This window comes from Periplaneta americana, chromosome 2, assembly GCF_040183065.1.
Source record: "Periplaneta americana isolate PAMFEO1 chromosome 2, P.americana_PAMFEO1_priV1, whole genome shotgun sequence".
Classification (NCBI taxonomy): domain Eukaryota; kingdom Metazoa; phylum Arthropoda; class Insecta; order Blattodea; family Blattidae; genus Periplaneta; species Periplaneta americana.
This window is the reverse complement of record NC_091118.1, coordinates 123,877,778-123,892,443: the sequence shown is the minus strand read 5'-3', so window position 1 is coordinate 123,892,443 and position 14,666 is coordinate 123,877,778. Positions and strand designations below refer to the sequence as shown.

At 35.5% G+C, this 14,666-nt stretch overlaps 1 protein-coding gene across 1 annotated transcript in view; it reads left to right on the top strand.

Moving 5' to 3' along the window:
• LOC138695298 (uncharacterized) overlaps positions 1-14,666 on the top strand; it is a 292,562-nt gene that overhangs the window by 223,345 nt on the left and 54,551 nt on the right. The window contains exon 2 of the mRNA XM_069819726.1: positions 13,829-14,034. Coding sequence (XP_069675827.1) covers positions 13,829-14,034 — 206 coding nt within the window. The remainder of the gene's footprint in view (positions 1-13,828; positions 14,035-14,666) is intronic.

The window sequence follows — 14,666 nt, the reverse complement described above, 5'->3', positions numbered from 1 at the left end:
AGGCTGAAATTGAAAACTATCTTATCTTATTGTAAAAGAGGAACATTTGGAAAGGGTGATACCTAAATTAAATTCAATTACAATATAGAACTGTTAGAAAGTAATTACTGTATATTTTACATTATTTTATGTTATTTGAATGATTGAACTTAACATTTTTTCCCTCCTTTCTCGTCATTTTTTAAATTATAATAATTGTTCAGAAATATATGCCTATGGGACATTTACATCACAAAATACAGTAATATTAATATTTTCTGTACCTATTGAAATGTTTTTTCAATGTATACTTGTGGCAAACTGAATCTATATACTCTTCACTAATTAACATTGTGAAGATCTTGGTGAGCCAAAATCTTTTGCAGACATATATCAACAAGTAGATCTATTACAAAATATATGGATTACTTTAAACCACCCCTATTGAGGGCATAAACTAAAATTAACTTACGAGATTTATAGGTACTGTATCTACAATTCCACATCACAGTCTCTAATTAGAACATATTTGCATTTTGTATAGTCAGGTAACTTCTTGAAAATACTACTTACAACATAATCAGCAATAAAAAACCCATTAAGACAATTTCAGTATTTTTATTAATTTCGTCATAACATTAATCTTCTACAACATCCACACTTTCAAACTCAAACACGATATTTTCTAGGAACGACTTCACCGCGTAAATACTTATGTCATTATTGCATTACTTATTTATTTTTTGGTAAAAGAGTAATTTTTATGTGTATTTATTTACGCTTGCACCAATAAATACTTGCGCAGTATTCCGAATTATAATGGAACTTGAAAATATCTTACATAAGACGCTTTGCAGGGTCCACCAACCCTGTCGTTAACACTGTCCTTAAGGCTGCTACAATATTGTCATCAAAAGTTTTCACTGCTTAACATTTTCATATGGTACTTCTTTAGATAACGAGGTGCAAGTTTTACACACACGCGCGCGCACACACATGCTTCTGTCACTGATACACTGTTTTTGGAATTGCAAACTTTACAACAGCAGAGACGTGAACAATTAGGAATGATAAATATCTGTTCACAATATTTTAGATGTATCATATTGTTTCTTTTACTCGTAAATCAACTGAATCAAAATAACAGAAACAATAACTTCGAGTTGCAGTGATTTACAATCTTATCTGAAATAAATTGTCTCCCAAACCTTCACACATATTACGATTTACTCTGTTGTTGCTATTAAAGATAGTACTTCAAAACTTATTTCATTCAACAACTGTTAACAGAGAGAATAATATAAATAGCTGTAGAGTGCAGATCAACTTGATTATGTTTATCAGCCTTAACCTCAAATCATCTGGCTACTGTACGTATTTTATGACTCGTGCAAAACGTTTATGAAACAGAATTTAGTCGGTTAATAAAATTGTTTTCATGACTGTAATAGCCTACTAATACTTAATATTATTAGTGTTTATGAAACAGGCCTGCACTTGCTATAATTATATTTTCGTCTGCCTTTATAGCAGACAATCAGCGAATGTGAATGTTTTCTGACAATTTGCTGATGATTTGTACGTCGCTTCAAACAGCGAACGAACAACGAAGTTTTGCTTCATCATTCGTTCGTTGTTCGTTCGCTAAGTGTGTACGCACCTTAACACAGCAGACTTCCATCCACACTTAAGGGGAAAGAAAGCAGATACATCTGCTGGCTGTATGTTTCTCGTAGAATTTGGGTACAGAGCAATCAGAATTATTTTTAATTCAGAACAGAGTTCACTCAACTGATATGTGAGATGAGTTTTATGCCCATTCACAGCGTCTATAGCATTCTCCAATACTTCAGATGAGTACCAATGTTTTTGTTTATTCATATTAGGCCTAAGCCTGCCTAGGCATGAATAAGAATAAGATAGTTGTTGACACACAACATACAGTTATTGACACCCAGTGACAATAACTGTAAGAAGTGAAATTAGCACTTCTAAAATCCGTATTATGGTTTTATTATGGCAATATCTATAAAATTCCGTTAAAATTCTAGCTGTAAATAAAGTTCTCAAAAATACAGTTGTTGACATAGGGTGTCAGTGATTGAGTTTAATAGATATAAGGTTCTAGTTATTGACACTGAGAATAATTCATAACAATATAGTTAATCAAAGTGGTGGAAATAGTTTTAATATATTAGGTAGTTTCATTATCATAATACTAATTGAAATTATGTCTTACCTGATATTAATATGTACGCAGGCACACAAAGAATAAATGTAAATGCTTAAGAAAATATTTAAAATTGCACTCATTTTTACGCGTCCTATGAAAGTTAACAATTATTCGACAATGCAACCAACTATTTAAAACGAATTACCAGTGTTGTTTTAGGATTTAAATGTACCATCAGATAATGAAAGTACTTTCGTTCTCTTTGCAGTAGGAACCTTATTATGTACACAAGAATGGAAAAGTGTCGATAACTGTAACAGTGTCAATAACTATGCAGTCTACCCTACATGGGCTATAAATAAAGTAGTGGCAACACTGCCGGGAATGCGATACGAGTCAATTGGTGATCGTATTTGGAGATATTTCATTTACACCTATAGTTTACTTAACAAATGCCATGATAGCATTAAATCTACACATAAAGTGTTGACAATTTGTGACAATTTGCAGGTCATAGGCTACCGATAGGTCCACATTTAAAATTCGTTACAGAAATCATTCCGACTTCTTACAAATTACACATTATTTAAGTCTATAATTCTCACACGTCAGTATCCCTTTCATCATGGAGAGCCGACTCCCACGATTACAGACTACGGTAGTATTACGGATCCTTCAGTGCTTAGCGACGGCCATTGATCAGTATGATAAATAGTTCTCCAATTACCAATGCTCTCAAAGGCACCTGTCGAGAATAAGTTGGCAGAAATTGGAGCTCTCTATGTGAAGCTGTCACAGGCTTTCATGTGATCCCATTTCTGTGTTCTAAGTGCGGAAATCGAGACCTAACAGCACCGGACAGATTATCTGGATCGAAATTCGAAACTGCTTACAAAGGAAGCTCCAATATCAAGTTTAAGTTCCTTTGAAAGTCTACAAGATTGAAAAGAAAAAGTGACCCGCAAAAACCTAGATGCTAATACAAACTGTTGGTCTTAAAAACGTGGTTTGAAAAACAGCGTAAAATCGCCTTTCTTTTAGAAATCCTATAACCTTTACAGATGTCGTCAGGAAAGCCAGAAAGTAAGCTAGGGGAGAGAAAGATTGGTGTATATAAATAATATAGGATTGATGAAAAGTTCGTAGCGTTTCTTCACTATAACAAAAGTCGTTATCTGAGATGAATAAAAGACATAAATTAATGAATAATTATATTTTCCTACATTATCTACGACTCTCTGCCAACGCTGGGATAGTTTTCCGATTCCGCGTCTGAAGATTTTTTTGTAATTAAGGCGAGACTCCACTGAAAATCATGAAAATTTTCCATAAGAAAAAAGTTATTGAGTATTTCACTTCTTTATAATATATATTTTCATATCCAAAATCAATTTAGTTCAATTCTGATTACAAATATGTTTAACTTGTTGTAATTAAGGTTGTAAAGGAGCGTGACATTTAAAGACTTGTCAAAATTATTTTTTCATAAAAAATTATAAAGTTTTGATTACAAATCTAGTAACTTTTTGATAAAAAATTGGCTCCCTGAAGTTACTACATGAATGTAGCGGAGGAGAATTTTAATACAGTATGTATGTGTTACATAAATACTCATTTTACTTTCAAATCCATTTATTTGTTAGTTCATTTTTCTTCATTCAGCACCAACTTTTTATACCAAATATTAATCAATCTGGATTAAATTTTACTGCAATATTTAAAAGGTAGCTGCATGTTTCTATACATTTATTTTGTAAGAAATGCTGCTCGGTTATTTTATTAATATATTTTTTCATGAATTATAGAAAAAATAACATTTTCAAAATTTCACAACAATTTTTAAAAATGAATAAATTGGGAATTTCATAAAATGAATGCATAGAAATGTTTCTCTATTCTTCTCAATTTGACCAAAAAAAAAGTAATCTTGAAAATTGAGTTATTCTACTAAAAACTTGGGTTTCAAAATATTTCTGAAAAAATTGTAAAAAAGCCAAAAACATTTGAGAATTAAAAATTTGGATTTTGTTATTCCTTTACATAGTCAAAATTTCGTTGAAAAAAAGAATTATGAAAAAGTTGTCATTTTTTGTGGAGTGTCCCCTTAAAGAAGTCATCAAGCAGCTTCGTTGTCAAAAAACTTCTCTTGGAGATTGGATAGAGAACGGAAAAGATAGAAATCTCAGGGCGCAAGATCGACAGAATAGGAGGTATGTGGAATCACCTCCGTACAAAGCTCCTGGATAGCTTTTTTATGTTAGTGGCCTACGGTCGTGTGTTATCATGTTGGAGCAGCATTTGATACAGTCTTCCCGGTCGTTTTTCTTCAATTGCGGCAGCAATGCGCCTGAGTTGTTGGCAATAAATGTCAGCAGTTATGGTTACATTACCGGAAAGAAATTCTTTATCCCACCAGACACACATTTTGATCTGTTGATGGACACTAACTTTTAAGTGTTGTGTGTTGAAACGATAGAACTATTTTCTTGCAGTGATTTTTCCGATGGCATTCTCCCCGTAAATGACACAAATGTTTCGAACCGCCTCCACTGCCTTCACTCCTGTATTAAATTCAAACAGAGGCATGTGTGGGATAATATTAACTAATAATAGACTCGATTATTCGATTAAATATTTTGATCGATTAATCTCACAACAGAAATTGATCGATTAATCGATTAAATCCCATAACACTACTTGTTAGTGTCAGATTTGAGATACAACATTAAAAAATCTATTCAGTTCTTTATAAGAAGATCTCTTTCAAAATGTTTTCTACTTTTTGTCTGAAGAAAAGCTAAGGAAGTCAAATCACAACAGGTTGTTTATAAACTTATTATTATGCGATCGTAATGAGTCATAAGCCGCAGATGTGGAATGTAAATATGACGATATTTTGGCGAAAGCAAAATTTAATCTTTTGATTATAACTATGATAGTAATATAAATAATACAAAAAGTTCCATAATTTGTTAGAAAAAAAAAACAAAAATAAATTAGAGTCTCTAGTTGCATATATTCTCGTTTTACGTTATAGGTATTGCGAATTATATTTATCGTTCATTTCGATTTCAATTTCACGCGGGATAAAGACAAGCACTTAGGACTCATGTCACTATTGTTAATAAAACCGATTGTGTGCAAATGCTGTAGCCTAACCTCTCGGTAGCCTGTGAGTCTCCAAGGCCAGTAATAATATTACTGAAATAACATACTATAATTTAAATGAAATTATGTAACATGAACCAAAATAAAGCTCAACTTCTTTTCTGGTTTACAAACAAATTCTAAATTTACAATACTGGAGTTGGTATGTAGGCCTAAAATGTACAGAAATACAGCACCGACATACTTAATGTTTTTATACGGTAATATATGCTCACCATTTCTCATACTTTTATTTTCGGAATTATACATTTAAAAATTACATGAATTTTGAAATAGGCTATGTTAGACATCGCTCTATGCGTAACCAACTGTGTTTAAGAGATAATCTTATAAGAATTAAGCATTCTTCTTCAATTGAAGTGATTCCCGGTGTATCCTGGAATATAATAATAATAATAATAATAATAATAATAATAATAATAATAATAATAATAATAATAATGGTTTATTTAACCTGGCAGAGTTAAGGCCATACTGCCTTCTCTAACACTCAACCAGGAGTAAAACTGCGATATAAAAACACTACAAATTTGGGACTGCACTTAAGAGAAATTTGCAACGAAGAGTGGAAACTTGCATATGATGTTTAATGTCATCGAACACAAAGTGGGAGTCTAGAGGCATATTGCTCAGCTAATTTAATTTATATTTTCATTTTATCAAAGAAACGAAATTTAAAATAAAATATTAATCACTATCAATTTAGAGTTCATTTCCATTTTGATTATTTAATCTTAACGAGACGGCCTGGGTAGCGCAGTCGGTATAGCGCTGGCCTTCTGTGCTCGACGTTGCGGGTTCGATCCCGGCCCGGTCGATAGTATTTAAGTGTGCTCAAATGCGACAGGCTCATTTCTGTAGATTTACTGGCATGTGAAAGAACTTCTGCGGGACAAAATTCCGGCAAACCGGCGCCGCTGATATACAGGGTGTTTTCGGGTTAGTGTTACAAACTTTCAGGGATGATGGGTAAGGGCACAATTTGAGATAAGGAACCCTAGTCCGGAAATGACTGAGTCGAAAGTTACAAGCAAAAATAGTTTTGTGGAAATGAAATAATTTTATTCCTCTGCACATCTTATTTATGTGTATTTATCTGTACATCTTACACATACTCTATTCATCTGACGTTGTTTACGTTGTCTACTTACAGTATTCCGTTCAGTGCGCTGTCTAAGGAGTGGAGACAGGAAACTACACTAAAGCAATGCAGATGGCGTAATGTGTTACGGACATGGTCGGTCCTGATATGCACGTCTGTAGACAGCAGTGTTGCAGTGTCCAGTCGATCAGTCCTAGTGAAATGAGGAGTACACGAGAGCGGAATTAGCAGATACGGATGAGCCAATGGGAATAATGTAGCCTGTAAGATCTATTACAAATCTGTTATAACATATGGTGATTAGACAAATTAGTAAGCTTCAGCCTGGAGAGATGAGATTTGTTTGATTAATCGTAACGTAAGGATGAATAAAGTGAAAAAATAGATAAAAAGTAGAAGTTGAAAATTTACAGATATCTTTGGAAGAATAGCGACTGAGATGACTTGGTCTTGTGACAGGAAGAATGATTATTGATGACACTTTACCTAGAAAGGATCCATCGGTATGGAGTAATGATCAGTATGCCTGATCATGAAACGTGCGGGCCCGAGTTCAAAGCCTGATTGGGACAAGTTACCTGGTTGAGATTTTTTCCGGGGTTTTCCCTCAACCCAGTAAGAGCAAATGCTGGGTAACTTTCGGCGCTGGACCCTGGTCTCACTTTGCTGACATTATAACCTCTATCTCATTCAGACGCCAAATTAACCATAGTAGTTGAAAAGCGTCATAAAATAATCAATAAATAAATTAACATAGAAAGGTAGTCGAATCGATTAAAAGAGGAAAGAGGCCAAGAGGAAGACGAAGAAGCAAATGACTGGGCCAGGTTAAGAGGAACTTCGAAAGAACAGAAGAATGGCGTGAAGTAGATGGAACTCAACTGTGGAAGGAAGGGGAAACGTGAAAACTTTTTTCAAAAACTCGTTCCTCGAAAGTAGACACGAGTTAGGAGAAGAAGAAGAAGAAGAAGAAGAAGAAGAAGAAATAGTAAGGTAAAATTGAGATTGTACGTAAAATAATTTTTATTGTAAAGGGAAACGGAAAAACCCTGGGAAGGTTATCCATCTTCCAGTCTTCTTGTTACATGTATCTAGGGTGACCAGACGTCCTTTCTTATCCGGACATGTCCTCTTTTTTAGGCCTTTATCCGGGGTCCAGGTGGATTTTTAAAAAATCAAGAAATGTCCTTCTTTTCGTAACTTGTATGGCTGATATTTTGAAGTTATCCGATTTGACGCCTTTTTCAAGTAACTTGCCTGTAGACGGCAGCAGCATCGACGGAATAAACTCTTTGCCAACGATCATAATAACTCTCTTTGCTCCCGCTTGTTATGGTCGTTGCTCACAGATGGCTAGCAAATCGAGAGATCGACGTGCGAATGTAAGTCTAAATAGATATTTTCTGTCCTCTTTTTATACAGTACGAGTAGTTCTCGTGACTTTTTTTTTATGTTTAATATTGGTCGACCAGCAAACTTGCTATACAGACCACTGTTAAATTATGGAATATCGCATGCAGAATATCATGCTGAGGTTGGCTCTAAAGGCACCTCTAATTAATTTAAATTAATTAATTGAACATTGTTGTGAATTATGTGAATAAAAATATGATGATTTTCTGTGTTAAATTATGAAGAGTCGTCAGTATCACTAAGAAGGATGTCTTGAGGGAGTTTCCTTTTAAGTCGAGATGGCTGACAAGATCTTGCTGCAATGTTATATGTCACAGCTCCGGGAACACCAGGAATTTTTTTTGAAGAAGGATTTTGACATTGAATGGATGTACTGTTCTAGTGAAAGAATTCCCAATTCTTGATGTAGTTGTTGATTTCTCACAAACCAGGGGGCATTTGTTGCAGTACGCAGGAACTTGTTCTGGAGAACTTGTAGGCGATGCATGTGTGTCTTATTTGCAGTCCCCCACACTGGCGCTGCATAAGTTAAAAGAGATCGTACAAGCGAGGTGTAGAGTAGCATTGAACAGTCCAATCCAATTTGTGAACGTCTATTAACCAATGGGTATAATTTTCGAATTCTAGAAGAGGTTAGTGTAACAATGCGAGTTATATGGGCGTTCCATGTAAGTTTCGTGTCTAATAATATTCCCAAATATTTGACAGCTTCTTGACTGGAGAGCCATGTAACTTGTTCATTTAGAAGAACCAAAGGAGGTGGATTATGAATAGGCCTTAAAGAGAAGATTTTAGCTTCTGTCTTGGTAATGTTGAGTAGTAACCTCCAGTCAGAGAACCATTTAGACAGCTCCTGTAAGGATATCTGAAGAGTGCTGATTGCAGTATTTAGGTTACTATGAGAATAAAAGAGAACTGTATTGTCAGCATACATAGCTATGTGTGACGGTTGTAAACATGGAATGTCATATGTGAAGATATTGAAGAGAAGTGGTGACAGTATAGATCCTTGTGGTACTCCGGCTGAAACTGGACGAAGCGTTGATTTAATGCCATCTATACGTACTGAGAACCGACGCTCAGATAAAAAAACGTTTCACGATGCGTGTGAGATAGTCAGGAAAACCAATTCTATATAATTTTAGCATTAAACCATCATGCCAAACAGTATCAAATGCTTGGGCAATATCCAGAAACACAGTGGCAGTATATTGTTTTTCTTCAAAGCCTTTTATAATGGATTCAGTGACTCTTTGCATTTGGTGTGTTGTAGAATGTTATGGACGAAAGCCAAACTGAAAATCTGGTTTTATCTTGTTTTGGAACGTAAATTTACAAATGCGATGATGAATAACCTTCTCATACAATTTCGATAGCGTGGGCAGTATCTCGTGACTTTTATATGTAGCTCACTGTAAAGTGATTATATTATTGTTTTCACAATTATTTTGTAATAAAATATATATGAACATATTTTAAATATGATATAAGCCTAAATCTGTACTATAAATACTTTGTAATAAAATAGATATTGACGTAATATGAAGTATAATATAGGCCTAAGCCTAAATCTAAGTACATATTTTCTGTCCTCTTTTTTTGGAAGCTTTGTGTTCTTTTTTTTATTGATGTGAATCTGGTGACCCTACACGTATCACTCCAGTCAGCGCCGGAGATCGAATCCGAATTCTAGAACTGAGTTATCGAAGGAGTTGACGAGATTATTCCAAGGACTCATCATTACCTAACATTATCTGATTACCTGACATTTGTCTTACAGCTGAAGAAAATCTTGGAAAAGAAAACCATAATCAGCTTAACCGAGATTAGAACCACATTCGAACGAAGCTGTGTTGGGAAGAGTGGGTGAAGAAAGAATGATGCTGAAAACTGATCAAAAATACTTTCATTTTGTTGTGTGCCGATAAGCTACTATTATGAACTATAACAATTTTGTTGGGCCACCTGTGCTTATCATCATGATACATAAGTAGTATCGAAAACGTTAATGTTCTAAAAAAACTATTTAAGAAGATAAGCACAGGTGGCACAACAAAATTGTTATAGTTCATGATCAAAAAGAGGAAAAGGAATTGACTGGGTGACTGGTTGAGAAGAAACTGCCTTCTGAAGGATGCACTAGAAGGAATGGTGAACGGTAGAAGAGTTCGGGCCAGAAGAAGATATCAGATGATAAACGACATTAAGATATGTGGAACATATGAGGAGACAAAGAGGAGGACATAAAATAGGAAAGACTGGACAATGCTGGGTTTGCAGTGAAAGACTTGCCCTTGGGCAGAACACTATGAATGAATGGATGAACCTAGTTTGGGACATAAGTTTTGCCCGATAACCCATAAGCCAAGTCGTTCAATAATCCTGATAATAAATTTACAATGTTCATGTCGTAGTTTTCGTAGTTGTATCTTACAATGTGGGGGAGTTTTGTTATGAAAATGTTTTTGTAATTTATCAAGCCCTTTCCTTACGTCACAGTGGTATGTTTTGTGGGTTGTTTTAGCAGGCGCGCTGTGCGGATAGCAGCTAGTGACACACCGAAACTTTTCCTCTGTCTGACTCCTTAATTAGCGGAGTTGAAAGAGTTTGTCACGAGGAGGAGACACAACTGCTGCCCAGCGCGTTCGATGGGATAATTACTCCATGTCGGAAACTCATTCCCGGAGACGTCGACCAATAAGTCTGCTCCATTCCGACCCCACAAAGAGAAGGAATAAACCCCGGGATCAATTCTTCCTTCTCCCACGCTGAAGGAAGAGAAAAATGAAACCCATTTTATTTGTCTTAAATCCCCTGTCCTAGCCGTTTTTGTCTTATTGTCTGCGATGTCGGGTAACTTAAATTGTCTTTGTTTCCTTCTCTGTTTTCGAGTCTGTAATGCAGATCTTTGGTCATGAAAGGAAGCATTTCTCTTTTTTTTTTCATGATAAATGCAGTGCACTAGTAAATTATAAGATTCTTCTACACGGTCTTAACAGTGCTGTCGTGACGGGATATTATCAAAGCTCTGGTCTTCGTATGTTGGACATTTACACTTTTAAAGAAGTTTCACTTTATGATTATTGCTTTGTTTGAAAGAGAAAGTCATCAGAATGTATATTCACTTTCTTTGTCAGTTCTGCTGTCATATACCATGACAGTGACTAACGTACATGACTAAAAAATTTGTATTAAAACTTAGGCAATAACATAGCCCCTCCCCAAAAAGAAACGTAAAGGAGCAAATAAATTGTATCTGAGTAGGCCTATGATACGTTAAGTTGTGTGTTTGGAGGTGGAAGTCATTATGATTAAATTTAATACTGACACCATTGTTGATCCTATTTGTTTTTAATTCCCAGTTAGATGCATTTGCGCCTACTACAGTCTGGTGTCCTAAGGTTTCCTGTGTATGCAGGTTTAATGCAGGCAACCTAAGAAGTTGTGCCCGGTTTCTCGAACGTGAGATACGCTTTCGATCCTATAACGCTATCGAATGGATAACAGAGATTTCTGTGTTCCTCGAACATGAAATAGCCTTATCGGTTTGACAAGTCGCCAAATTTTTAGATCCGTGGACGAGGTGTTACCCAGTCTGTAACTTTCGGGTGCATGCTCATGTTGATCATTCATAAACGGCCTAATGTTCCATAACTCTATTATTACAAAACATTTTTTACAACTTACTTTATGTTTACGTAAAGATTGTTACTGTGATGTTTAATGCTTGGAGTGAGTAATTATTATTATTGTTATTATTATTATTATTATTATTATTATTATTATTATTACTACCATGATTATTATTATTATTATTTCATCTATTTTGTCATTTTATTTATTTTGTTTGCGGCCCCTATTAATTGCTTTTTGATCCCCTACAGGGCCAAGGCCCCCGGTTGAGAATCGCTACTTATAATGTTGGTTGTCGATGGAAGTCTAATTTCTGTTCAGTCACAGAGCAAATATATAGACCTAAGTGAACTTTACCGAAGCAGAAAAGGATTTCTTCCTCGTGATGTTCAAATTGTCTGTGATCATTGTTTGGAACGAGATATTGTTGCACGGTTGTAACTGAATCGCTATTTGTGTTTTCTATTTCAAACGAAGGTCTATTAATTATTTTCTCTTAAGCATTATAGTTAATGTACATAATTCCAGGATTTATTGACTTTTATCATAATTATACTGAATGTGGAGAAATAATAATGCTGTAACTAATTAAGAGGAGAAAAATAAATTGGTTGGTCACTGTCTAAAAATCATGCACTGGAAGGAATGGTGAACGGAGTAAGGTAGAAAATAGAAAAGATTGGATAATGCTGGGCTTGCAGTGAAAGACCTCTCCTTCAGCAGAAAACTAAGATTGATTGATACAGAATGTGAACACAATTAAAAAAAATAGTTAGGGATAATTCCTTTCCGCAAAGAGACAACATATCCCAAACCAATGTGTTCTTCCAAGAAAACGCAGAGAAAAATCTATTAAAATACTTTATCTCTAACACGTAGGCCTACTTTGTATAATGCAAAAGTAAAATATGCATAATTGCTAAAAATATATTATATAATAAGCCGTAGGATTAATTATCACTTAAGTTTTTGTATAAATCACTGACGCTTTTGAGTCTGAATATGCCGTTCACGGACCCGATTACAAAATTCTGCACTTTTATATTACAGGAGTTTGGAGCTTGACGCTGTACATTCTGAATATGCCAACCACGGCCGACAACTTCTTCCAAACCGGTGACTAAATACTGCATTTATTGATTACAAATCCTCGAAGATTGAAGGTGCTAGGGCCTAAGTCTGAATATGCCATTCACGGCAGACATTTTCTTCCAAATACTGCATTTATTGATTACAAAACCTCGAACGTTGAAGGTGTTAAGTCTGAATATGTCATTCCTGCCGACATCTTCTTCCAAATACTGCATTTATTGATTAAAAAAACCTCGAAGTTTGAATATGTTCAGTCTGAATATGCCATTCACGGCAGACATCTTCTTCCAAACCGGTACTAAATACTGCATTTATTGATTACAAAACCTCGAAGATTGAAGGTGTTAGGGCCTAGGTCTGAATATGCCATTCACGGCAGACATCTTCTTCCAAATACTGCATTTATTGATTTAAAAACCTCGAAGATTGAAGGTCTTAGGGCCAAGGTCTGAATATGCCATTCACGGCAGACATCTTCCAAATACTGCATTTATTAATTTAAAAACCTCGAAGATTGAAGATGTTAAGTCTGAATATGCCATTCACGGCAGACATCTTCCAAACACTGCATTTATTGATTTAAAAAACCTCGAAGATTGAAGGTGTTAAGTCTGAATATGTCATTCCTGCCGACATCTTCTTCCAAATACTGCATTTATGGATTACAAAACCTCGAAGATTGAAGGTGTTAAGTCTGAATATGCCATTCAGTGCCGACATATTCTTCCAAATACTGCATTTATTGATTAAAAAACCTCGAAGATTGAAGATGTTAAGTCTGAATATGTCGGCAGATAGCTATCTTATTCCAGATACTGCATTTATTGATTACAAAACCTCGAAGATTCAAGGTGTTAAGTCTGTATATGCCATCCACGGTCGACTTCTTCTTCAAACCGGTGACTAAATACTGCATTTACGCTCGAGGATTGAAACTGTTGAGAATGAATATGCAGTTCACGGTCAACATAGGCCTATTCCTTCAAATTAGCATTTATTGATTATAGAATTTCGAGACTCAAAATTGTAAGTCCGAATATGGCGTTGAAACCGGTGTCAAAATTCTGTACTTTTAATAACAAAAGCCTAAGCCTTGTATCTGTTGATTCTGAATAATCCGTTCTCGACCAATATCTGCCTTCAAAATGATTACAAAATTCTTTGTTATTGATTACAGGAGATCGAGTCTTGAAACTGAAGTCTGATTATCTCGTCCATGGCCGACATCTTTCAAACCGGTGACCAAATCCTGTCCTTGTTGATTACAGGAGCTCGAGGTTTGAAGCTGTTGAGTCTTAATGTGCCGTCTACGGCCGACATCTTCCAGCCCGTGACGCTGAGCTGCGAGTACGACCTGGAGGGAGGGAATCTTTACTCCGTCAAGTGGTACAAGGACGACTCCGAGTTCTTTAGGTTCGTACCCGATTACGAACCGAAGAGCCAGGCCTTTCATACTCCTGGAATTACCCTTGATGTAAGTCTTTGAGCGAAGGAACATAATGACAAGTAAAAGAAATTCTAATACAAGCGAATAATTCATAATTACAACGATGTACCTTCAAGGATCTAGCCCATTGGTCAGTTGCATTCTCACTTTAAGTAATACTAGTAGTAATTATTCACAGGCAATAGAATATCCGTCTTTGTGATCAGCAAATATGGATTAATATTCTGGGGCAACTTATGTGAAGATGAATATAAATATTTCAAAATCTGGTTTTCAGTATCGCTCCCTGTGAAGCAGACGTGAATAATTTCAAGAGAAAAATTGTTCCGGGCCCTGGTATTGAACCCGGGACTTTTGGCTGAGCGCGCCAACGCTCTACCGACTGAGCTACCCAGGAACTATACCAGACACCGGCTCATGTTTTCTCTTTATATACACACATCTCAAGTGGGCTACAAGACATCAAATACCCAACATCGAGTGCACACAAACTCTGTGTGACTTGGAAATGTTCGTTATCAGAAAACCACACTTCAAGTCGCACAGAGTTTTTGTGACCAAATCCTGTCCTTGTTGATGTTGGGTATTTGATGTCTTGTAGCCCACTTGAGGTATATGGATATAAAGGGAAATATATTTTTATTTTACAAAAGAAAACT